The sequence below is a fragment of the Vidua macroura genome, chromosome 3, assembly GCF_024509145.1.
Source record: "Vidua macroura isolate BioBank_ID:100142 chromosome 3, ASM2450914v1, whole genome shotgun sequence".
NCBI lineage: Eukaryota > Metazoa > Chordata > Aves > Passeriformes > Viduidae > Vidua > Vidua macroura.
This window is the reverse complement of record NC_071573.1, coordinates 99,623,894-99,650,001: the sequence shown is the minus strand read 5'-3', so window position 1 is coordinate 99,650,001 and position 26,108 is coordinate 99,623,894. Positions and strand designations below refer to the sequence as shown.

Genomic DNA, 26,108 nt, shown 5'->3' with positions numbered 1-26,108 from the left:
GTTTTAGCATTTTGCTTGATTTTGTTTCCCTGAGTCACTTCCCTGAGAAGCAAAAATGCTCTCTTCCAGGGCTACTAAAATCTCCCTTTACAAAAACAAATGGAAAGTGGGGAAAAGTAAAGTAAAACATTGTGATCACACAGTAAATCAAGGTGGGTTTTGCTGGTTTCACATTTTAAAACAAATTGTGATGTTTTATAATGTGTATTATAACTACTTTATTGTGGGAAGCTTTTAAGCATGAGAAGTGTTGGAAGATGGGTGTTTGTTGTGTTTTTATGTTGTGGCAGTTTCTTTTCTGGTTTCTTTGGTTTGGGTTGAGTTTTGATTTCTGCAAGGGGAATTCCAAAGCAATTTTGTTTTTCTTAAGCAATTCTTACCAGATTTTTGAAGAGTGCAGTTAATTCCTTTGTAAACACAGAAAATTTTAAAAACGCTGTTCCCAAATCTGGGTCATCCCTGCAAACACAGTTGCCACCAAACTTCTCCAGTGCTTGTGTATACTGTTCTTCATTTTCCACATGAGCTTCGAAAAGAGCAAAACATGAAGATATCATCAGCAGATAAAAGGTTACTGAAATCATAATTTATGTTTTTTTTTAAAGAAAACCTTTCCAGAGTTATTGCTAAAAATGTTCAATTGATACAAAAATCCGTCATTATTTACACTTTAACACTGATATGCCAGAAGTACGACATATCTCACTCGTTCTGGTTTGCAGGTACCTATCCACACGTACAAATGACAATGTGCCAAGACAAGACAAACATCTGACACTGTAGAAAGATCCACAGTATTTCTGCACCATAGCAGAGACCTCATAACATCTCCCAACTCCCATAATGAACTTTCAGATTTTAGTCTTTTATTAACACTATTTTAACTGTGTGGTATTATGTATTACTGCATGCTGAAAAATAAACAGAGGAGCTAAAGTGTGCTGGCAGAGTCTTGGTTCTCTACAACAGAAGGCAACAGAACAAATATTCTTGGGTCATCCTAGGAAAAAGGACTATAAAACACATTACAGAGGAGGACGAAACTGTATCTATGTCAGTTTTGTAATTCAGGGCAGCAGTGGGGATCTGAAGCAAATCCTAGCAATCTGCATTTACCACAGGCCAGTTTCAGTTCTGAAAGCAGTTCTGGTTCATGACAACCAGATTCCTTTCTGAGACAACAAAACCAGAAGCTCTGCCCTAGAAGTCATCCAGTGGTCCTGGGCTACACCAGGACAATTCATGCAGCACACATCTAACATCAATGTTCAGAAAGCTTTGAGCTGCACGTGTTGGGGGGTTTTCAGCCCAGGGCATGAGAGGAAATCTAGACATAAAATAAATTCAAATATAAAGGAAATCTGAGAGTTTTAACTACTTTGCCCAAGTGATTTACTCCTAGGTCACCAGGTTATCTGCCAATATAGACAGGCATGAAAAGTCCCTTTGTCAAAAGTCAATTTGACCTGTGGAATAAAACAGAAACAGAAAGTTTTTCTGAACTCAAGTTTAGTGACCATGTCATGCTTAAGTATGTGGACAAAGCACACCAAGTTGGCACCTTCTCAGCTAACATTGCCTATTTCTTATTCTAGCTGTAGACAATTTCTAAAGCTTTAAAGGAAGTCAGGAAAAAAAAAAAACTCCATACCCTAGAAAACAAATTATGCATTAATAAGGACAAAGACTGTCTTGGTCATTACATGAGACTAGCATAAACCCTAAAGATTATTTAGAGAGGATTAATCTGTTTAAAAAAGCAATGATTCAGTTTCATTTCAAGCCCATTTGTACACATAAACACATTTAATATCCAAAGGATTTTTGATAAAAGTCCTTTCCTAAATTTCAGTGAATTAGTTATATAACCTGTTCAATAAACTTATCATGCTCCAAACTAAAAAGAAACCTGTCTGTTCATGAGTCCTATCTGGAACGCCATTCAAGAACTTTTTTGCTCAAATAGCTACAAATTTTCTCTAATTTCCAATATATGAAACTAAAACCCAGTACAGTAATGGTATAACACTATGTAATTAAAGACTGACATAATGTACATGCAGAATAGGAATTACACAAACAGCATTAATTCTACAAGTCTTTAACTTGAGCACTGAATTTGCAGCCTGTGACAGATAGCTATTAAATTTTAAAACTGCATACTAGCACTGAAAGTTACTTATTTTCCTCAGCATCAACAGCAAGGGCTGAGCATTTGCCAAAATTTTTGCTGTAAGATGAAGTAAGGATGTTCAACTAATTCTACTGTGTGACATATATACACCTGAACAAGCTTTCAATGAACTGGCACAGGCAGAAAAAATGAGGATGTGGCAGGTCACAGCTCCTTTAGATCTCACATCTAGCCAGTAAGGTGAACTATTTCCGCACTGCTTTCTGCATTTTTGCTGTTTCCTGCATTCAGCTTAGCTTACATGAACCCAGGTGTGAGAGGAGAGGTCAGGCCACAATTCGTACAGCAAAAAGAAAAAGCTGTTCCGGCATGAAAGCAAGGTGAAAAGGCTGCTACCATTAAGTGTTATGGTTAGATGCGCAACCAATAGCTGAGCCATGCTGACATTTTACCTTAGGAAACAAGCTTGGCACCATTCCACGTGGCATCCCCAGGAGTCTTCTATTCCCCAGCATCCTAGGGACTGTTCTTCTGGATTCTGAGACACTCGCCAGAATGTTGATGCTAGTTTATTGCAGCAATACTATTAACTGAGCTGGTACCCCCAAGTGCTTCTGAAGAGCACAAAAATCTACTTTTCTGATGGAACCCCCCAAAATACTCTTCCTGTCCTATGGTGTTTTCCTGACAAATTTTAAAAGTTTCTCTACAAACAAAAGATATGAAATCGAAAAAAAAGAAACTTGATCCAGTTTTGAGGGTTTAGAGGCTTTCTTTAAGTAAGAACCCCATCTATGTACAAATTGGGAGACACTATGTAATCCTTAATAATGGTTTGTAAATGCTCACACTAAAAAAGAAAGACAAAACATTACTTTATTACAACATTATAAACTATTTAGGGAACCTATACTAAAAATCCAGTCACTGTGCTCTTCTGAGTCTAGGACCATGGGGTTTGTTTTGTTAAAAGAAACTCCAGGGGCTGACAAGTGGCTTGGTTAGTGATGCTTCTGCTAGTGGAAGATAAAAGCCTCCAAACCTTTCTTGTCAAGATTGGGTGGGCAGCACAAATTTAAAATGTGGGCAAGGTACTGATTTTAGGCAAAGATTAGTGATTTGCTACAATGTTCTAACAGGCACTCTGATTAGAAAGCATAGTCTAGCACTCTAAAATAAAATTAAAAAAAAACTCAACAGCCAAAAAAACCCAGCCAAGCAAGAAAAAGAAGAGAAGAAAGGATGCCAAACCAATGAAACAGCTCCTGATGAATCTTAAACTGAACCCTCCACAATCCAAAGATAATAGCTTTATTACATTCGACAAGGAACTTCGTTTCAATTACTGGAGAATAATTATACCACAACAGCAGTTCTTTTTCTAACCTTGTCTGAACACCTACATGGCCACAAGTTCTGTCAGATATTGGTGGCTCTCCAAGGTTGACAGGCCTATCTATTTTGCATTTAATATAGGTTTTGTTAGCTCTAATTGCTATGAACTGCACAGTGAGAACAAAAGCCAACCAAATGCCATTTCTTATCCACAAAAACAAATGCTATTTCTTATTCACAAAATGCTGCTAATCCACAACAACAAAAGCTTCAGTTATTTTTTCAAAGAAGATAAACATACACAATTCTAAGAAATTGGCACATATTTAAAAATGCATGCAGCAATAGTTCTTTGTATTTTATACAGCATTGTATGAAAAATATCTGATTTTTTACATCATGACAATAAGTTGCAGCTCATCAGCTCCCTCTTGTCATGAAGTTCCCAACATACATAAGTGGAAGCCACCAGGGAGACTGAGGTTTCACAAAGCAGTAGAGCCAATGTAGCTTCTTATTGCTGCCAAAGAGTAATTTCACCCCCCCACACACCCTCATCTCTTGATGATACACATGGCCTTACACTTCAGGTGTTCATCTAATCCCAACTAAGTTGATCTCACTGCATATGCAGCTTTACACAAGCTTAAAAACTCATCTAGGTATCTGCCAAGCAGCAGGCATGACAGAAAGAGCAGGTAGCCCACACCCAGTGAAAGAGGAGAGCACAGCTTTACCACTTGGTACCAGTACGGCAGCAAGAGAGGTTTAGCTACCCCACAGCACCTCATCCTTACTGAGGTCATGATCAAACAGCTAGTTCAAGATTGCCATTTCAGTATGACATCTGACTGTTTAAATCTTCTTATTTCATCAATATAAACTAATAGGAATTAAGTACTTACCCAGACCAGATAAGTTTATGGCTTTGACAGATTTCTTCATTTTATAGAGAACAGTTCGGTCAACATCCAGAGCCTAAAAAAAAAGAAAGAAAAAGATAATAGTCGATTGTCTTTTGGCAAATTTGTGCCCTGGAAACCTGCTGTGGTTACAACTTATTACATAGTTAACTTTATTTCCACAATTAATAAATTACTTGCCATTTGCTTCCATCCCCATCCATACAACCTATATCCCTTAGCCAAAAAAACACCTCCTACATCTTTGGCTGGGGACCAGCATCATATAAACTAAGCAGGAAACAATTTACAAAGTATTATCTTTCCATGCTAAATTATTAAAGAATCTTAAAACAGTTTTCACCCATCGTATATTCTGATGTTGATGAAGAAATGAGCAATACCACTTCCTTAGGCAGAATATTGAAAATGGAATTTAATTTAAGTTTTCCTGGATAATTTAGTTAATTGCTTTCTCAACGACATGAACTTTCTAACTGCTATGCTGAGCAAAATAAATTGCATATCTCTCAAATATCTTTCACACAGTTTAACACTAGGCTAAGCTTTCCCCAACACTATATAAAATTCAAGTTTAAATCTTGCCTAGAATGCTCGAGCACTTATAATCAGTTTGTTTCAAAGAAAGAAGTAAAAGCAGGTAATCATTTTGCTTACTGAAGTGAAATATGAGCAGACTCAAAAATGTAGAATTATTCCAGAAGGGAGAAGCAGAATTATGGTTATAGAAATTAATTTTAAAAAAAATTTGTGAAACTTGAAGAAAATATATGTTCCAGAGATGGGGTATCTTTAGGCCTCACTGCAAAACAATACTGAACACTACAAATTGTATTATGCCAAGAGCTGTTTGGCATGATACATGATAAAGCAAAGAAAACCCACCAAATAAATTCCAGTTTTCATCCAAAACATTTCAATGAATTGCAGCAGCTACACACCTGATCTACCATTGTTTTATGCAGAAAAGTTAGCCCCTAGGGGTCTATACAATTATTTTAACACAGTGAATGCAAAAAGAAATATTAAACCCCCTGATTCTGGGAGTATTCTTAAACTGAATCTATTTAGACCTCAAATAGGGGAACAAAATCTTCACAGCATTCCATGGAAACCAAGAAATTTTGACAATGCCTTAACATTAATGGTTACAGTGTCATGGTACTGCTATATCCATTGGAGGTTTTACATCTTTATAGTTCACATCTGAAACATATCAGCAGGAGAAGTGCAGAGGCCTTTTCACCTGGAATTTTGAAGTACTGAGGAAGGGGAAAATAAAACAATCTAAGCAAGCCCATAAGAGCCAGATCTGTTCACCCTCTTCAGCAATTTGAATTCCATCTACTACAAGAAGTCTGTATCTAGTGTGATGTCCAAGGTTAGATTAGTCACCTCTTTGGATGGGAGTACTTGAAGTGAATTCCCTCATTGTATATCTGGTGATTTCTAAAAATAACCTCAAAAAAGCACCCTCTGATCAGCTGACTACAGAGGAATTATTTCATTGATGACTGCATCAAAGGGCAATCACCCTCTTGGAGTACAAGTGAAAGGAATGTCTCCAACTACAAGCAATACGAGCAACAATCCAAAGAGAAGGCTGACAGCCAGAGACTTAAAACTAACAAATTAAATTCTCAGCCAAGTCTTAGATTTGTGTGTGCAGCTGAGAAAATTTAAATCTCTGCACCTTAGTTTGAGGGAGATAATTCTTAAGGAAATGTCAGAAGGATAAATGCATGGGATTAATTGTATTACCATGGTCAGGGATCCAGACAGATCTATGGATTCATAAAATCCTCTGGCCCAAGACTGCCTCAGTCAGAAAGCACAAACTCCCAGTAAGGAAAAAACCTCAAATCCTCTTCCTCAACTGAAGTCATCATTTTGGTTTGAAACGTCTCTCAACCAACTTCCACTTTCACCAGGATCAGGCAGCAGAGGAACAAACCCACAAGGCACAGCACAACCAGAGTCCAACAGGAATGGCAGCTAACGCCCCTAATACACCACTGACAACTCAAGCATTAATCCATTTCAAACAGCTGGTCCACATAAAAATTCAAAACAAAGGGTAAGGGGGAAAATACCCCACTGAGAATACCAAGGACAATACAACAAGCAAAACCTAAAACCTTCATGTGTTGAAACTGTACAGGTCAGGCTTTCTTGGGTCCTCTCTTCATCCTCTGCCTGTCTTTTCAGCTGTGTCTGTGCAAAGCTGTACCTGAACCTTAATAAACTGTGACTAGACTGGGGGGAAAAATCATTCTGGAAAGCTTTCCAAACAGGAAACAAAGGATAACAAATATCTAGCCATTTGAAGTGGGACCTGGATATATTTATGAAATACAATTACTATGTTTCCAACTGTGGTAAGAAAACTACACTTGCTGTTGTAGGAAGTTATGTCTGTTCCTCCCTTCCTTGGCGTAACCTTCTCATAGTGTGTGACATTTAAGAGTGCCCATGTGTGCCTACAACTATGGGCAAAATGGGCAAAATAGTGAAAAGCTTTGCATTTTAAATACTGTATTTCACTCTTGCTTACAGACCAAAAAATAGAGTGGAAGACTTTGCTTTTGTTTCACTGAACAGCATTGGTGTTTATTCACATCTAGTGTTTCAAAGGAGTCATTTCAGGATAAAACTTGAAAATGTCAGCTCCTTGTCTTTAGTGTTGTTCTTCATATTTCCTTGTCCTTTTCTTTGTCCACATCTTAGCACTGGTAAATCAGTTCAAATCCAGCTGTAGCTTCACTACAGTTCACATTTCTAAGCTTCTGCTTGTTTCATAAATATACATGTACTATACCAATGCACATACATGCACCAAAATGCACCCTAATTCAACTTCTTGGTGCATTCTCAGTCGTTTCAGTAGCAGGAAATTTTTAAATGGCTTTGGATGTTGCATATACTAGCATTTCTTTTTATTCACTTAAAAATGCCCAGTGAACTCCTGAACAAGAAGAAAAGTGACCATGTATTTCACATGGTGGGACCAGTTTGTCCTCTCAGGTAATGTTTCTAGTTTTGCCTCAAAAAACTCCATTGTGAGGCTGCTTATTTTAGCATCTGTTTCAGCACAACTGAGACTATGAGGCCATATAAATAATTTTCATGGTCCCACTCAGCTTCTACTAACGCGCACTCAGATTTCTCTATTGTTAAAAACAGTAAATATAGCTTTGACTTAAGGGGGGGGGGGATTCTCTACAGTACATAAGACAAGAAGTCACATTATTGTGGAAGTGGTGTTATGCATGTGAACAGAAACAGAAACTCGAAAGTGACCTTCTTGAGTGTGCCCTTGTCTGTGCAATCTTTTTTCCAAATACAGAATTTATGTCTTCTGTTAATTTACTTTCATGTGATTTCTGATGGCAATCTGATGAAACCATTTTTAAGGTAAATTACTTTTTAGTCAGAAGTATACTAGGGACAGGAACGAGCATATCACAATCAAATGTAGATTTTCAAAGGAACACAGGACAGAGGACTCAAGCTACCAGTGATAAGTAGCAAAGCTTTTTTCCACATGTAGGAACAAGGTCCAGTTTCACTCGCCAAAGGCCAATTTCCATTTTTGCTGCTTCAAAGGTTTTTACTTTGAACAGTAAAATGCATCAACTAATTAGAACCAAATCCATCTTAGCAGGAAGAAATCAGTCTGAGACTACTGAAACATCCTGAAATGTTATTCTACATCCTACTCTGTATGCTTCAATCTAATTAATAATAATAATAGTTCTGCTTAAATCTGTTTCACATTGCTAGAAAGATTTAAGCCTACCAGGATTTACAATTTTCAAACATTTAATTGCACTGCTTCCCCCCCAAAAACCTCAGAAAATAAAAAGATTGGCATCAATCCCCAAATCTATATTGTCTAAATAGATCTGTGCAATATAGATGGTTGGCATAAAAGAGGAATGTATTATTTGCTCTTTTTAGCAGAGAGAGGAGAAACAAACTGTTCTATTATTAGCATATTTAACTGAGGGAGGAAAAAAAGCAGGAAGACAGAAACTCAGAAACTGAACATCCCAGAGATGATCTTGGCACCTTTTACAGAGCCAAAGGGTATGGGGAAAACCAGGGCAGTAGCAGCATAAGTGAAGAGTCCCCAGGCTCTAGCAGTTCATTAAACATCTTTTGTGCCAAACTTACAGCAGAAGTCTGGGTCTTTATCTTATACAAGTGTCCTCACACCAGTGTCTTTTTTCTTTGTGGCCCAGAAAATAATTAATTATCTGTGAAGGAATAGAAAAAACAGCCATACTGGATCAGATGAACACTGCATTTAACCTGATATCCTCTATAAGGAGCAGCCAACAGCAGATGTTCAGGGCAGCAAGCAAGGAAAAGCACGTACACATCCTTCCCCAGGATAATCTCCCAGTTTCCAGTAATGAGTTTAAAAACAAAAGACTGATATACTCTCAACCATAAACACTACATAGTCCAACAGGCTATTCTCAAGAGAAACAAGCCCAAATTTTCTCATTCCAGACAAGGGAAAGAAAAAATCTAAACCTGACAGCATACCATGGGAAGTAGTGACAGAGGAAGAGAAAGGAGTTGGCCATTACCTTTATTTTGCATTTAAAACAGTTCAAAATCTCTAACACATTCCTTCCTTCTTACCCACAACAGCTTCCTTTTGGAAAGTGTAAAAGTAACTATTTCACATTTTCAGCTATTTGGATGGGGTTTTGCTGAAAGTATTCAATAGAACTGGATCTGAATTTGAGGAAAGTCTCAAGATTATAATTTTGTAAAATAAAGAGCCCATTAGAGCAACAACAACAAATGCTTGGAACTACTGCTAAGCCGTAATAAAATTTTGGGAAATAAACCTTGTGTCATTTGAAAGATTATCCTGGAGTCAGGAATCTACTTATTCTTCCCTATACTGAACATCTAACTGACAAATATACAAAAAATATTAACACACTGATATTTGATCTATTATACACAGTTATCTTATAACTATTTTTTTAGAACAAAATCAGATCTCACTCTTAATTTTAGCAATTTGCTTTAAAACATTGAGCTACTCAACAATAATAAATTCTGCACTTCATCCATTCCAGTATTTCAGGATAAGTTATAATGCCAGAGGCTGCTGCAGATGCTGAACATATATAGAAACATCCTTCCCAAAAACAAAAGGGCACAGGAAGAAACTTGGTCAGTTAAGGAAAAGAGAGGCAATCAAGTAGTTATTGTAGAGAAAGCAGAACAAGACAAGGTTCTTGTGCCTCACTGGACTGGTCTCATTTAATAATTAACAGCAGCAATTTTTTTATACTTGTATCCAGGAACCACAATAGTTTGGCTTTTCTGGTGTATCTTTACAGGCAATCTGATATTTGCTGTAATTAATCCTTGTTGACTCAAAAGATCAGAGATATCCACAGACATTCTGTCTCAGCTTGTTATTTTTCTACTAGAAATGAACTGTCAACACCGCTGGCTTCAATCCACTTTTCTGTAACAGAGGGTGGTAAAAAAACTTCCTGAATTATGTTATCCCTCTCCAGAATCCTCTTTCCATTCTCCTACTCTTATGTCATTTCCTCCTTCAATGTATTAGTTTCTTTCCTAAACCCTCTCCAGTTTCCTTCCACTGATCACCTTGCACATTCACAGAGGGACTGATACAAAGGGTGGAAAAAAACCCTTACAGGCATAGTCTGGGGCAAGGCATTGTAACTTCTGAATCTGTCCTAGAACAACAGTAATTTAAAAACACTTCCATTTGAGGCAATTACTTTACTTGGAGCAGGCATGTGAAAAACTGCAGTAGCTATGACAGTTAATTTGTATAAATGAGCTATTCACTGTGAGACCTGTCAGCTAAAGAGACTGAAGGTTCAGAGACAAACCTGCAAAAAAAGGACAGAGTTTATGGCAGAATCATCTCTGAAAGGTCCCTTTCCACAAAAGCATTATTTCTCCAGCATCTGGGTTCGTGGTTCTTGAGGGTCCAATGGTAAGGCAATCTGTTTAAACAAGCACTGGTGTATTTGGCAGAAGAATGTAGTAAACTCCTGAGCTAAGGATATGCACAGTGGAAAAAAGTAACACTAATGTGCTTTGGGAAATTAATACGTGAAAGTGCAAAGTAATTCTGCTAGCAAGACCTGAGCATGATGACTTTGTACAATGCATTTATAAAAACAAAGAAGGCATGCCTAAAAACCAGAATTCTCTAACAGACCACTTCTCTAAGAAGAGAAATCCCAAATCAGAGGTTCAGAGATAGAAAATGTTACATCATTAATACTAAAAAAAAGTCACTAAATGAGACTGCTTCACACTAAACAGGTGCTGTATCTGTGTATTAATTGATTTCCACAATCTGTGTAGTGAGGCTTCTCTCACTACAAAACGTTAGAAATGCAACATATACTTAATTAGGAAATAGACATCAAGCATTTTTGTGAAATAAAATCTCAAGCTTAGAGAAAGAATGGAAGCTGCTTATGCCAACTATTTCTCCAGAACACATCCACCTCCTGCATTAACCAATTTTTACACTGAGAGATATGTTTTTCTTCTCCAACATCTGCAGCTATCTGCTTTCAAAGACAAGATGACTAGACTTTAAATACAGATCTCATAAGCAATGTAACAGATGATGCACTTAATCTTTACAGTTGCTCATTTATAAACAGAGGGGGTGTAAAATAAACTCCCTTATTTAATATTTAATTGTTGTTTATTTTTTTCAGTTGCAGTAGCCAATTCCTGATATCCATCTCCCTTTATTTACTATTACATGCTTCAACATCCTAAGAGATATCACCATGTAAAATAAAGTAACATAGGCAACAGGATTAAAGTTCCAGTGTCTTAAATTGACCAGTAAGATTTACCAACCCTTTAGCCATGTCAAAATTCTCTGGTCCTCACCCTGCAAGAGACTTTTTTCTAGCTTCATGTTTTTGCATTTCTGTCTGCTGTCAGCATCCCTCAAAGCCATTCATGATTTGGAGTCCAGCTGTTGGAAGAGGCTGGTCCGCACACTGTATCATTCAATAGCATTATGATGAGCTGGCTGATGGGATTTTCCTTTTGCAGATCTTTTAATTCAGTAACTCTTTTCCAGTAGTAAATCTTTTTAGATACCATCAGAGGCAACAAGAATTAATCTTTGCAGAATATAATGCCCTTTTATTCTGCATGTGATAAGCTTCCTGAAAAGAGAAATTTTAGTTATTTATGGGAGATACTTTCCCCAAGTATGGGAGATACTCATTTCCAGATAGTCAAAAGTTCCCATATTAGTGGTCTAATTTGGTATTTGTAGTCTTCCAAACCTCTACTTAAACCAGACAGACATTCCTGTTACAATCTCTATAAAACAATGAAAAACTAAACAGTTATGTTTCCCGCTACGTATGATATACTTACTCTATGCTAAATATGAGAACCTTTGCAGTATGTGCACAGATCAGCTGGATGCCATAAATTATCTATCTCTCCACACCCAGCACTCCTTTGACTTTTTCTTCTTGAGGTATCCAATAACTCTAGGGACAAGAAACTAGCCTAGAAAAGAGAAGAGTCTACAGCAACACAGCAAAATTGAACTTCATCCTTAACAGGCCTCTGAGAGCTTCTTAACAACAATAAATAATAAATCAGTGTCACAAACATCTCTGGCAGACACATACAAGGTGTCCATTCTGAAAGGGAACAGAAGGCACACAAACTCTATCTAGTTTATGATACACCTGAAAGTCTTAGGATGTCATATTCCCACAACAAAGAATGGCAGAAGTATCTACAGGGGACTTCAGGAGAGTAAGACAAACCACCTCAAATGAACCAACCATTCCCAGGGACATACTGTCATACAGAACCAACTGTCAAAATAAGGTTCATCAGAGGTAAAACAGTACATTGGACATCATCTCTCTATTATCAGGGTAGAAATTTATTAAGAGCATCTACCTATAATACTAATGGTATATTATAATTACACATAAAACCCAGTGTCAAATGATATAACTTATTTTCTCTTGAAACATTATAAAATTATTTCTGTTCTATAGTGGCTTTCACACTTCAGCCTGTGATTTGCACTCCAACTTCTCTGTAATTCACTATACATCTGAAGATCTCTGCATGGTCTCAGTGTCAATACATTTAAATGAAAGAATGCATCTGAACTGCCATTCATTTCAGATTTCAACACAGAAATCACAGGACACTATTACAATCTTGAAAGCAATGATCTTAAACTCTACTTGAATTTCAGCAGCTTTAAGTATAACAAAAATTAACAGTTCAGACATTCCTGTCACTAGAGACAGCTGCCTCAAAGTGTAAGTGAATCTTAAGTGATGCAATTATTAGTGCACCAAACAGTAGAGATACAATACTCATTTACATAATATTGATGCAAAAATAAAAACTTTATCCCTAGAGTGGACTTTGCCAAAGTAATGAGAGAGTTCATGTCATGGAAGGTATCTATAGAATGGAACAGATGGTACTTCCCTGTATCACCAATTTCGATTAGGAAGGTAAATTTATACACAACTGTTACCTAAGACAAAACACTACCTAAGACAAAGAACTTTTGCATTTAAAATTGAAGCAATTTAGAAAAGAGAAGCACGTCCAGGCCTATCAGAACTTCTGTTGCTCTTAAATGAAACAGAAAAGAGCTACTGAATCAACTGATTGAAGCAGAAGAGACAAAAGGCTGAATCTATATGTAACCAAGTACCATGTGTCCTTGCACCAGTGCCACATCTGTATGGCCTGGGGGACAGGGAAGGCAGTGGCAAACATGACCACTCCATCCCTAGAACAGACTGGGCTGGAAATACTTATATGAACAGCTTATCATCTATATCCAGACCATTTACGCAACAGAAGAAAGGGAACTAAGCAGAATGAATGAAACCAAACAAAAAGCAGCTTAGAAAAGATTTACTACTTGCTTCTTCAATGCTATTCTCATCAGCACAATTAGCATCTAGTCTACATGGAGCTCAGAGTGTAGGAGGACTCTGCTGGCATTTTTTTCTATTGTTGTGTAACATACACCTACAGTGCTGGAAAATAAACAAATAATTAAAAACATGTGCTTTGCAAAACTCCATACTGCATGTTTTGCACGTGGCTACGGAGCAGGGGTTCTGTGTTTGCAAATGCTAAGGAAATTTCTACTCCTACTGCAATAGCCAAACAGTAATCCTTGTTGATTGAAGGGGCTTAAAATGATTACTTCATGCATTTGTTTCTGAGTTGACTTCCCTAGAATACAGCCTAAAATTCCTTGAAATTGCATATTCTAGGAAAGAAATCTTTCATTAACAATGAATAGAAATCATAAAACATGAGAAAATAATCCATAAGAACATCCATACCCCTTCACTACCATTTTCCCTTCCTATGTGCTTTTTAAATGGAGTACAAAGCTTTCAGAAACATGGAAGTAGTTTGTTCAGCTCTAATCACTTCAGCTGTTTTGATGTAGCTACATGCATACTTAGCATAATGCCTAGACAGAATTATAGATTTCAGGCTACAACTACATTGATAATCTGATCTTTAATCAGGGCTAGCTGAGGGGTCCACAAACAGCAGATGGTTCTGAACACCACACTGCTCCAAGACAACAAGGAGCAGAGTTTCAGCCTTCTCTCCCAGTTCTCTATTTCTTTTGGTTTAAGAAGTCAGATGCTAGAATTTATACTATAGCTTATTTTACAGCCACTTCTTAAAGAATATATTCCAAAGAAATACACTTCACTGCACAGTATGTCACTTACATAGTAAATATTTTTGTGAAGCAGAGTTCACACACACAAAGAAGCACATTTTTCAAATTCTGTCCAACACCTACTCACTTGAAAACAAAGCCTACTACTTGAGATGAAAAGTAGTGAATCACACCACCGAAGCTAATTTCCTGCAAAGCACCATCGCTCTTAAGAAAAAGCCTATTCAGTTGCAATACTGTATCTTGGTTCCTCCATCAATAAATTCTCCCCTGTAAGGTAAATTATTTTCTCTTTCCAAATAAAATTCAGATATGTATAATATCTCATAAAGTCTGCATAATTCTTAATTACATCCCATTTTCTGAGGAACTTACAGAACTCTTCTTCCATCCTAAATTACACAGTAGGATATAGATAAGAGGTCACCATTATTCCCTGTCCTGCACCACTACCCCTTCCCTATATTCCTGCCCTCCTCCTTGCTACACTGATCCTTTTCACATTAGCCCTGCCCCCACGTTCTCAGGCCTCTGTTTTCATCCTACTTCCTGTGTGAACACTGCCACACTCCCTCTTCCTTTGCAGTTCCTGTCAATTCCAATTTCTCTGAACTTCCTCAGACTTCTTATGCATTTCCTTATCCCCTCCTTAATAGCTTCTTCTCCCCAAGTGGCAATTCCTGACCCTTCAATTCTTCATATGCCATCACAGTACTTCTGCTTCTGAATAACTCTCTCAATCTCTCAATTAGTTTTTAATTCAAATTTCCTTTTCTTGTTCTTCATATATGACTGATCTCCATGTTAGCTCTTAAACATTTCAGGTGCCCATTACTTTGTGAGTCTTCCCTTTGTTGTGTTACCATTTTTTGTTGCTTCTCAGCCAAATTTACTTGACCGCTTAATCCCTAGACTGATGTAAACTTCAGAAAAGAAGTCTAGATTTAGTCGAAACAAAAGAAGCTTGTGGTCACCTTAATCACAGAAAATCTCATCTCTACTACTAAAACTCTTTGAGCTGATGTCTCTGTCCCCACCAAGAGCAGCTACACAGTAAGCATTTGGCATACAGAACAGCTTAAGCTTCATGCTAACAAACGTGAGACTGTGTGGGGAAAAGGCTACCAAAAAAAAAAGAGAACTCCTGCCCTCAATTTGTAATAAAGTTAATAGATACAAACTTCAAACTTCTGCTTGTTCCATAACTAGAACAACATTTTCCAGCTGGGTTAAAGAAAAAAAAAATCTGTCTCAGTTAAAATGGACCAAAGGAGAGATTTTAGTGCTATATGAGACCTGGGTATAACCATTTTGTACAGCTTTACAAGTATGATTCTCAATAATTCTGATTTCCCATTAGCAGCTTCCAGCACTGCTGAAAGAGTAAATAAGGAGACACACAATTTCTCCTGTTGTGAACTTCTTGCACATTTGACTATGCTACAAATGTGAAAGCACTGTCTTCTTGAATACCAGTGGTAATTGCTGTAAATGCATGTTTAGAGTGTTTTTCAAGCATTTCTGGAAGCAGGAGGGGAACCAGTACTTGCTTGCCACTCATCCAGGAACACTTACAATCTTTGAATAAGAACACCTCAATTTAATGGTCATGGTCTGCATTTCTGCATTCATTGTAATTTTTAAGATGTAAATATTTCTCCTTTCTATCCCTGCTTTTTTAACCCTCTGTGCTACATCACATATAAAGCTAGTCTTCAGAGGATTTGTCAGAAATATTTGCTAGTTACCATCTTAGCTGTTTCAGGATCCTGGGAAATAAGTCAACCAGCCCCAACAAACTGAGTGCTTTAAGCTCACCATTTTGTTTATTGCTTTGCTTACTTGCATCTCTATTCCTGCCATCCATTCTACCTTCTCCCACACTTTGAGCTCAAAAACTTCAGCATAGCACTTGTTTAGATTTGGCAATACCTGCATTATCTTTAATACTACTACATTCTAACTGCATATTATGTCTTCTTTTTCTCATTGCAATTCTATGTGCTTAAAAGTGTTTTTGTTTTCTTTACTGCCTCCTGTCACTCCTAAAGAAACTTGACCTTTGCAAATTTGTCTGTTATCTTTACACATATTCTTTAAAACAAAACCTTCCTCTGAATATCTGGATTTTTCTTCACATGTCTGACAGGCTCAGATAATTTGTGACATTCTTCCTGGGGTGTTTCAAGTCTGTAGATTTTGCCATAATTTTCCCCTTTCCTGGAATATGTAATGAACATTTTCCAGGCTTTAGTACATGCACTCTTCAGTTCTATCGACCTCACCAGCTCTCAGTTTAATGATTTTTTTCCATATATATACATATATATATATGTATGTGTGTATGTATGTGCTTTGCTTTTAATTTCTTTGTTTTGCTTTTAGTACATAATTAATTCAGCCCCTACTATTCAATAAACACTTCCCTTGTTTCCACTACTTTATTCCTTCCTTTAAACCAGCAATTCTCACATTAGCCCCTCCAGCTTCTGTTTCCTTGTATAAAAGTCAGCATCTTGGCTTGCCATGACAGATGCCTGACTATAACACGACTTCTTCCCAACTTCACAGAGAATATAAGATTTATTTGGAGACAGCAAGGGCTGAGAACAAGAGAAGGCTCTTGCCACTGCCCCAACTATGAGAGGCATTTCATCTCAGCATGAAGCCCACCTAAGCTCCAGCCATTGCTCCAGTACCTTGGACAGGGCTGGGCCAAGGCAGGGACCTCCACAGGGTCAGACAAAGCACCAATAATTGCTGTAGCAAAGGAGTTTCAAGGAATTAAGAAAGATAAGAAGACATTTTGAAAGCACGGAGAAGCTTGATACCCAAGACAAGAGAGGGAAGAGTGAGCCTAAACAAGGCCAGACCCGACTTCTGTGGAGCTTTAAGTAGAAAGGTTGTTTCTGGGAAACTGGAGAAAGATCATGTGGGCTCTCAAGGGTGAGGTTCAGAAGGTGCAGTGCTGGAGCTTACACAGGGAATGGCTGTATGTAATACATACACGTACTCACACACAGAAGGTGGAAATTATAAAACAATCATAGATTTAAGAGTCGAACTATGTGTTTAATAACCACTACTCCAAAGCATATGAATAAAAAGAAAGCACTTCACAGTGGTTCATCTACTAACACACTACATTAAGTCAGGTGCACCAAGTTTTCTTCCATTTCTCCACCTGTATTCATCAGCCAGATCCACCTGACATGTGGATTGTAAGAACTCTGGAGCAGGGATTAGGCTTTTGTCCTGTGACTTTGCAATGCCTTTCAGAATAAAGGCTTCACCTTTATTCACCTTTACCTAACATTGCTGCATATTATGGTATACAGATAACAATATGAAGAGGAAGTGAAGGTGGGTTAAACCTAAGCAGAAGTATCCACTTTCTACATTACCATGTTCTAGCATCAGCATGAAGTACACTAGATTCAGATAAGATGATTCTGAAAAATATACCAACAGTATGGAAAACTCAAAACACAAAATCCCCAATTAGTAAAATACTTCAGAAAGATATATATCTTTCTTTATAAATCTATATTTTTCATTCATGCTTCTAGGAGGAATGGGAGCATTTGGTAATGTGAAGCAGATTCATCATCAAATGCCCTAAAGTAAGGTGCACAGAAATCTTTTTTTGTGGTTTGACATTGTTTTAACTGACTACATGTTGATGTTAAAGGTTTAAAGTTGAAACAGTCTATTTGAAAATATGCACAAAGCTCCAGCTGAAGCCGTACAGTTTAGCTCCCGTAATTCTGCAATTTTCATCCTCTATATTCCTCTCAAAAAGAAAACAATCCCCACACTCCTTTTGAAATCATCATGCCTTTTGTGTTATAATGACTTTTCCAGAAACCTCTGGATGCTGATGACAGAGAATCATGATTCCAGAAAGGAACACAAAAAACATTGCAAACAACATGTACTTGTGGAAGTGTATTTAGTAATGAGGTAAGAAAAATGTGCAAATATGTTCTACTAAAGAGCATGCTATAGTGGGTATAAAGATACATTTTATTAAAAAGAAATATACAAGAAACCATAGTAAATTTCTCAAAATGCACTACAGTGCATTGACACTTCCTACTGCTTCTCAAACTATACAGAATCACCCTCTTCACGTAACTTTGAAATGCAAGGCACAATCATCAACTATAGGAAAACAGAATCCAGTCCTATAAATGTAGCAAGCAAATAGTAAATATACAGGTGTATCCATGTATCCAGACTCACATTCTCCCACCCTACCAAGCTGTTATTACATCTCCCCCTCGGTAGCTTTGCAGAACCAAAATGCAGAAGAGAATGCTACAGAATTGTGTCATACAAGAGGGAATCAAATTCAATAAACATTGATCCCTTACACCACTCCAAGCCAGCTGAAAACTGTGGATTGCCTTAGGTAGCAAGAAGATTTGCCATTTCTGATAGAAAATTGCATTATAAATGACAGTGAGGAAGAAAAGGATTTGATACAAAAATGATATGCTGCATTTGTAGGAGTGGTAATTGAAAAAAAAATTTCAAAGTGTAAAATAACAGAATTCTTGAGGTATAATCATCATGGAATGAGACCTACAAAACAAAGGCAAAAGTAGAGACCTGAAATTACAAGTTATGCCTTTAACATTAATTCCTCAGCTTTTACAAAAGTTCCTTGAGAGTGGTTTTTAAATAGACTGTAAGCAATTGAAATCTATTTCTATTCAGAGAACTAAAACCATCTTTGGTACCACTATACTGTTTCTTTTAGTTGTACACTTTACATATTTCCCCCATGTTTGTCCTCTCTACTTTTTAGAACACATTTACTCCAGTGGCAAGTGCCACTGTGATGTGGAGGTGTTCCAGTAACCTATTAAACTTCTCTCAGTGTTTTCATTCTCCTCCCTTCATAGGGAAATCTGTGCATGCAGTGAAGTTTAAGTAGGTGGTTACATTTTGTACCTCAATCCTGACTTAGATGGAAATGTCTTAAGCACAGGGATGGTCTGCTACTCTCTGTTTACAAATTAGTCTGCAAAACTGCTCCCTATCCTAATTACTTGGTCCAGCACTGGACCCCAATAAACAGTCAGAACAGAAATATGGGCTTCACTTCCACTCTTTATTGTAAAACTTAACTCATGCTTCAAAAAAAAAAAAAAAAAAAAAAAAAAAAAAGTGGCACAATTAGATTCTAGTCATTCAATTACTCAAACTACTTTTTAAAAATATTTAAAATTATCACAGTGACTAGAACCACTTTACAGCTTTCATTACAGTTTAGGGACTATTTTATTTAACTTACAGCATATAAAAGAGAGAAGCATGTGTTCTAAGTAACAGCAGTACTGAAACCAGATTTTTAAGCATTCATAGTTTAAGAATGGTCACCACAAATTTTTAGATCCTGTGACCTTTAGTAGAAACAGACAATTAAAAAGGCTGCAGTTCTCAGACCACATTACGGATTTCAAGCAACCCCTCCCCCAGTCATGTGACCATGCTCCGCACTCTATCAATTAAAACTTATTTCATCTTAGACACTATCACACATGTAAAGATTAAACAGTAACCTGTAAGGGCCTATGACATATTGCTCACTAATAATTTTGTTTCAGAAGAAGCAAAATATTCCCAACATTTTGCTAAGCAACATCCTAATCTGAGAACAATGAAGAAACTATATGATTCCTTTTCCTTTGAAATCACTTTGTGTTCCACAAGCATGCCTTCCCTAATCCCTTTTCCACTACTGAGAGCAAATAAACAGATTCAGCAAAGAATCCGATGCTCTTTCTGCAAGTGTTTGAACAGGCACCAGCTCCCAAACTGCAATGCAGGTGTTTCTGGTGATCTCAAAAGCCATAATCCATGTCTGTAATCAGTGTATATAATTATATAAAACAGTAAAACTTAAAGTATTTTCAACTGATACTAAGAATCAACCATATTGTGAAACTGACAGAGGTCAGTTAATCCAAGTTCAGATTTAAGACAATACCACTGCCCACAAAGATATACTGATAAATTATACACTCTTAATTGTCCAACATCTTTTTAACTTCCTCACTTAACAAGCCTCTTCCACTCCACCATGGAAAGCTTCATTAACTAAACTTTTAAGACACTATTAAATACCTACTAATTAACAAAGACAGAATTACAAAACTAGTAGCCAGCAATGTTAAGCGCAAAAGACATCCCAATAGGATGTGAAAACACATCTGTGTGTGTGGACAGTTGAGCTCAGGCTAACAGGTCACAGCAGCCTCCCCCTCCCGTGCTTCTGCACTGCCTCCCCAGCTCCCAAGGAAGCACCAGACTTGGGAGCCTACAGCTGGCTTCATGCAGGCAGTTGAATACTCCGTTCCTCCGTTTTCTGGGAGTAGCAGTAAAGAGACATCCTCTAAGTATCAGTATTAACCACTTAATTTGTTGATTTAATGAATGCATACAATATCCTGGGAAGTAAAAATGTGTCTTCAGTTAATAAACTGGCTCTTACAGCTGCTTGTTCAAACCAGTGCATACACAAAGTCAGCAGTAAGCCAGTTTCAACTTACCTATTAACTGCTCTAAAGTAACACATTCCCTCAATCACACACAGCCAGACCTTCCAGATCCCAGAACTACACTGCCTGCTGCAAGAGAGCTGTGTGCTCTGCAAATCAATGCTTCACACTACCATGCCACTGGAAATGCACAGGTTCTTTGTATTCCCTGAACATTTTTGGTTGCATTCTTTAATAAGCTTTAGTTCAAAACAAGCTGAGGAACTACTTCTTGCCCAGCCTCCCAGAAAAAAAGGTGCTGAGCCCTGACTTCTCTATTACACAACTTATAGACAGCTTTTTATCCAGGAATCACATTTAACCTGAAAAACCAGGCACGTCATGGTGCCTGAGTTTTCCAAACCAAAGGACCTGAGTATTTCTAAACCAAAGAAGTCTAAGCCTAAAAAAAAAATTTCACCATTTTGAAACTAAGAAAATATATTTGTTGTTCTTGTCAAATCACAGAAAAAGATTCAGCAGTCATTTCCACACATGCTTTCAGACAGCAGCACAAACAGGCAGGAACTGCTGATATTTTGCCAGAAGTGCCAGATAGATCAATACTATTAACAACTATTGCCAGTCTCTGCAATCTCTCACCTCCTGCCTTGCAAACTTTACTAGGCTCATTGTTTATCATCATTATTACTAAAATAATTTTGTACTAAGCTAGCAGACAGCATCTAATACCAGAAATATGCAGATACAAAGAAAAAATTAATGTTCTGATTGAGTTCTATTAAAAATCAAACACCAATCCACTAAATTAGACTTAGAGAAAAAACAATGTTTTTCAGCAATAAAAATCTCTAAATCTCACAAAACTGCTTTTGGCACAAATGCTTATACCAACTTAGATCTTGTATTAATCAATTATTAAGCACTTCCACCATGCAATTAAAATCATTCATTACTATAAATATTCAGGAAGAGGTTGCCTTTGTTACAGAATTGTTGATCTTAAGACTATCGGGTTAATAAAGCATAATTAAATCCAGTCATTTAAGTGCAAGCTTGCAGGGCAGAAAATTACCTCAGGAACAAGATTATTTTGAATTCACCTCCTTGCTTTAGTGGTTTTGGGAACTGGCAAAACAGGAAAATCCTGAAAAGGGTGTTTAAACACCTAACCTGGGTTTTGTTCACTTAAGACACGTTAATAATCCATTGCTAGTGGCAGTTCTTTTGAAAGAAGGGACATCAACAACTGACAAGACTCTTTTTGCTGAAGAGGCTCGTTTTAAAATATATGCTTACTGCAAAACAAATCAACTAAATACACACTGTAAGAACTGATGTAACAGGTAGATGGAGCAAATTAATCTGCAGCACAAGTTAGATTCCCCCCTCCTACAAGTTACTTTAGAGAAGCTGCTAGGGGAGTGAAGATACACAGACGCGTCTCATTTCATTGTGCGTGTATGACTGGGATGTGGAATGTGCTCTCTGTGTTCAGACCTGTCCCAGATTTCCCTCTGATTTGAAACAGGAGGGAAAAGAGCCTCCCTCTCCCGAGTGCTGGCAGACATCCCCCGTGGGAGAGAGGGTGGGCTCTCACCATCAGGTTCAACGGCACGTTCCGACTATCTTTAAAGACAGAGAAACACTCGGCTCTCGGCGAGACAAAAGCGGCTCAAGCCAGGCACCCGCAGCCCGGCTGTCCCGGAGGAGGCAGGGAAGAGGGAGCTCGGGATCCCGCACACCGAAGAGCGGGCACGGCCCTGAGGGAGTGGATCCCAGGGAGGGCTGCCTTAAACCGTATGGCCGGGGGAAGTGCGTTTAAATTTCTGCTTGCGGGAACTGGAAAGCGGATTAAATCCCACCTGTGCCCGGAGGCAGGCAGACACACATTCAGGGTAAGGACAAACAGGGAAAGCCGAAGCTCCACACGGCAGCTGGCGAGGCTAAGGCGGTTCAGGTGTCGATGTGAAAGAAGGGGCTGACGGAGGAGACTGCAGAGTTCAAGTTCTCCCCCCCCCCCCCCCCTCAACATTTACAGGGAAAGCGAGAGCGGAACCGCCCGGGTCGGGGCTCGTTGAGCGTCAGGAGGAGCGAGAAGCGACGTCTCGGGCTCCCCCAGCTGAGGGCGGCGGACGACCCTGCCCCGCCGTGCGCTGAGGGACGGGTGGAGCGTGAGCCCCGCGGGCCGGGGGAGCGGCGCGCCGGCCCTTCCCCCCTCCTTTTCTTTCCCCTCTCCACTCGGGCGAGCCCCATTTCCATTTCCTCCAAGCGGCAGCCGAGGGCGCTGCTCGGGGCCGGGCGGGAGAGGGAGCGGCAGGAGCCAGCGCCGGTAGCGCCTTGTTCTCTGCTGCCAGGCCAGAGAGGGTTGCGCGCCCCGCGCCCCCGCCCGGGCTCACCTCCTCGATGGCCGCCACCGTGTTCCTGCACTGGGCCATCCGGGTGGTGAAGTTGGAGGCGGTGGGTGACTTGTAATCCTCATTGGTCTCGGACACGAATTCCGACACGGAGATCTGGTCCGGCATGGCGGGGCGGGGATGAGCGAGGGGAGGGAAGGGGAAAGCAGGCGGCTCCAGGGGGCAGGGAGGGGTGGACGTAGCGGGGGCTCCCCCTCACATCGCTCGGCAACCGGCGGCGGCGGCAGCGCCCTCCTCCCAGCCCTGCTGTCTGGAGCGGTGTTGTTCCTCCGCCGCCACACAAGGAAATTCCCCGCACCCACACTCCTCCTCCTGCTCCTCCCGCGCGGTCACGCAGCACCGGGGGCCGGGCACACGCCCAGCCGCGGGAGCTGCCTCCACACCCCGCCCTCCCGTTCGCTTTCTCCCTCTCGCTTTCTTCCTCCTCCTCCCTCGCTCCCTCACACGCTCGCGGGGCGGGGGCGCGGCCGCGCGACCCCCCGGCGGCCCCCGGAGCGGACCTGCCGCCGCGCGCTCGCCACCCGCGCCCGCCCTGAGAAGATGGCGGCCCCCTCCCTCTTTGCCTCCCTCAGTCCGTCCTCCCCGAGCCCCGAGAGGAGAGGAGGTGGCAGGCGCCGGCTAGGTAATCCCAGCGACAGGCAGGACGAATCCAGCCGTGCGGTTCGGGTAGTGTTTAACAACAAAAACCCAAGGGCAGGGGAAGGTGAGGCGCAGTGCCTGCCTGGTAGGAGTGGGAGCAGGTTGAAGCCCACAGGACAGGTCTCTGCACTGTCCCCTCCGGGACTGCCTGCAGGTGCAGAGACAGTCTCTTCCCTCACAGCTCGTAATTTATGGTTCAACAGTTTAATCTGTTTTACGAGTTCCTTGTCTAGTTTCGAGGGAGCTAAAGATAAATGTTGTCGTTCCCAAGAGGTCCGTGCAAAAATATTTTTAGGCTAAGTAACGTTAAAATCTGAATTCCTAAAAAGCTTTTTCTGTACTCAAGGAATAAGACCTATCGGAGGAGTTGCTTTGTTCTTCAATATAAAGCCACAAGGATCACTCAAGGCAAAAAGGGGGAAACTCAGCTGAGCTGTAGCGTTTGTGACTGATGCAGCAGAAGGGACACTGGCAAAGTGTCACTGAACGACATGGTGTTGCTTGCATTGGGAATACAGGGATGTGATCCATGGCAGTGGTTTCTTTTGGCCTCAAAGCCCTTAGGACTCCTATCCAACTCCTGCAGAAAGCTTCGGAAGTTTGTATTTTGGCCCAGAAACTCTCCTGTGGCTCTTTCACTCCCCTCTGGTGATAGTTATTAGCTTTCTATAAGTGACTCTTTATTACTGTGTTTTAAAACTCTTCAGGGAATTCAGATGAGTAAGCAGGTACTCTTTTGCTGCCATTTGTAAAATGTCCAAATAAATAACTGTAAGCCTGCCCAGATGTTACTGCCCTTTGCAAGCCTTGCTAGATTCTTTAGCATAAATAATAAAGCTTGTCAACCATATTTATTTCACTGGTTATAGTAAATCAGATGAATGAATGCAGGGTCTATCTTTATGTTCTTTCAGTTTTTTAACTCTTAATAGTTTTTCCGTCCTAATCATTCCTTATTTTCTCCAATGAAAGTCACCACTGTTGTTTTTTTTTTAACTTCATTGCTGCTCTCCTTGTTAATACTTATATATGATCAGTTACTACAGCATATAAAGGTATATACATTGTTCTGCTGCTAATGCATTAAATTTCTTTTCTGTATTTGTATGTCACATAATAAATAAGTATAGTTGAGTGTAAATATTCATTCTTGCTGAAAATGTGTGATCTTACATCTTCATTTTTGCATTAGCTGATGGTGGTACCTTTAAGGCAACACTTATCACACTATTACCCAAACTTAGTCAACACTAGCATTCTTAAACTGCCTACCATATCAGTGTGGCATATTTATTTTTATATTTTGAAGGAGATGAAAAACATGGGATCTAAAAGGCAAATACTCCTAGACTTTGACTTTCTGCAGCAGCTCTTCTATCAGATATAGTGCAAATCTGCAACATAATAATACAGCCTCTAGTGGTTGAATCCACAGTTTGATATTGGAGTACATGCAACTGAGATTGTGTCATGGTTTAACTCCAGTCCAGTACAAAGCAACAAAGTACCACACATACACTCATCACTGCTGCTCTGCCCAGTGGAAAGGAGAATCAAAAATAAAGGAAAAAAACTTGTGGGTTGAGCTAAGAACAGTTTAATAATGGAATAAAAATAAAATAATAATTATTATAATAGTAATTTTACTGAGAAAGAGAGCAAGAAAGGTAGAAAACTGAAGATGAACAAGCAATACACAGGGCAGTGCTCACCAGCCACTGGCCAATACCTGTCCCATCACCAAGCAGTGGTTGATGCCCCAGCCAACCCCAGGTTATGTGCCGAACATAACATTCAATGGTCCAGAATATCCCTTTGGCCTGGTCAGATCAGCTGTCCCAGTTACTCACTTTCCCGGCTTCTCATGCACCTGCTTGTAGGCAGAGCATGGGAAAATGGAAAGTTCTTGATTTAGAGTAAGTACTACTTAGCAACAACTAGATTGGTGTGGTATCAACATTATTTTCATACTAAATTCAAAATGCAGGATTGTGCCAGCTGTGAAGAAGGAGATTAACTCTACCCCAGCTAAAAACAGGACAGACAGTACCATCATGCAATGAGTCTTTGAATTCTACAGATTCTATTTTGTACAGCAGGTTAGGTTGGATGATTGCAGTGATATCTGATCATCTTCTATCTTTAACTTAAATAGATTCAAAAATTTGCCATCCCAATGAAACTGCAAGGTCTTTTTCTTGACAGACTGTGCATTTGCCTCAGCTCTCCTCTTTATGAAGCTAAAATCTTGTGCTTGGGTAAACTTTCTAGAAGTTGTTTAGACTTGATATCAAGACTCAACAATTTGGAAAATTCCCTGCTTCTGTTGTGTTTTAGGACACCAGCTAATTGCATCCACAGCTATTATTCCAATTTTTCAGCAACTGAGGAACTATT

At 39.3% G+C, this 26,108-nt stretch overlaps 1 protein-coding gene across 4 annotated transcripts in view; it reads right to left on the bottom strand.

Moving 5' to 3' along the window:
* ASAP2 (ArfGAP with SH3 domain, ankyrin repeat and PH domain 2) overlaps positions 1 to 23,442 on the bottom strand; it is an 83,095-nt gene extending 59,653 nt beyond the window's left edge. For all 4 annotated transcript variants that reach the window (XM_053974796.1, XM_053974797.1, XM_053974798.1 and 1 more), the window contains exons 1-3: positions 23,055 to 23,442; positions 4,375 to 4,447; positions 381 to 526 (exon numbers count right to left, since the gene is read on the bottom strand). In XM_053974796.1, coding sequence (XP_053830771.1) covers positions 381 to 526; positions 4,375 to 4,447; positions 23,055 to 23,180 — 345 coding nt within the window. In that variant the 5' untranslated portion in view covers positions 23,181 to 23,442. The remainder of the gene's footprint in view (positions 1 to 380; positions 527 to 4,374; positions 4,448 to 23,054) is intronic.
* Positions 23,443 to 26,108: the final 2,666 nt, after the last annotated feature.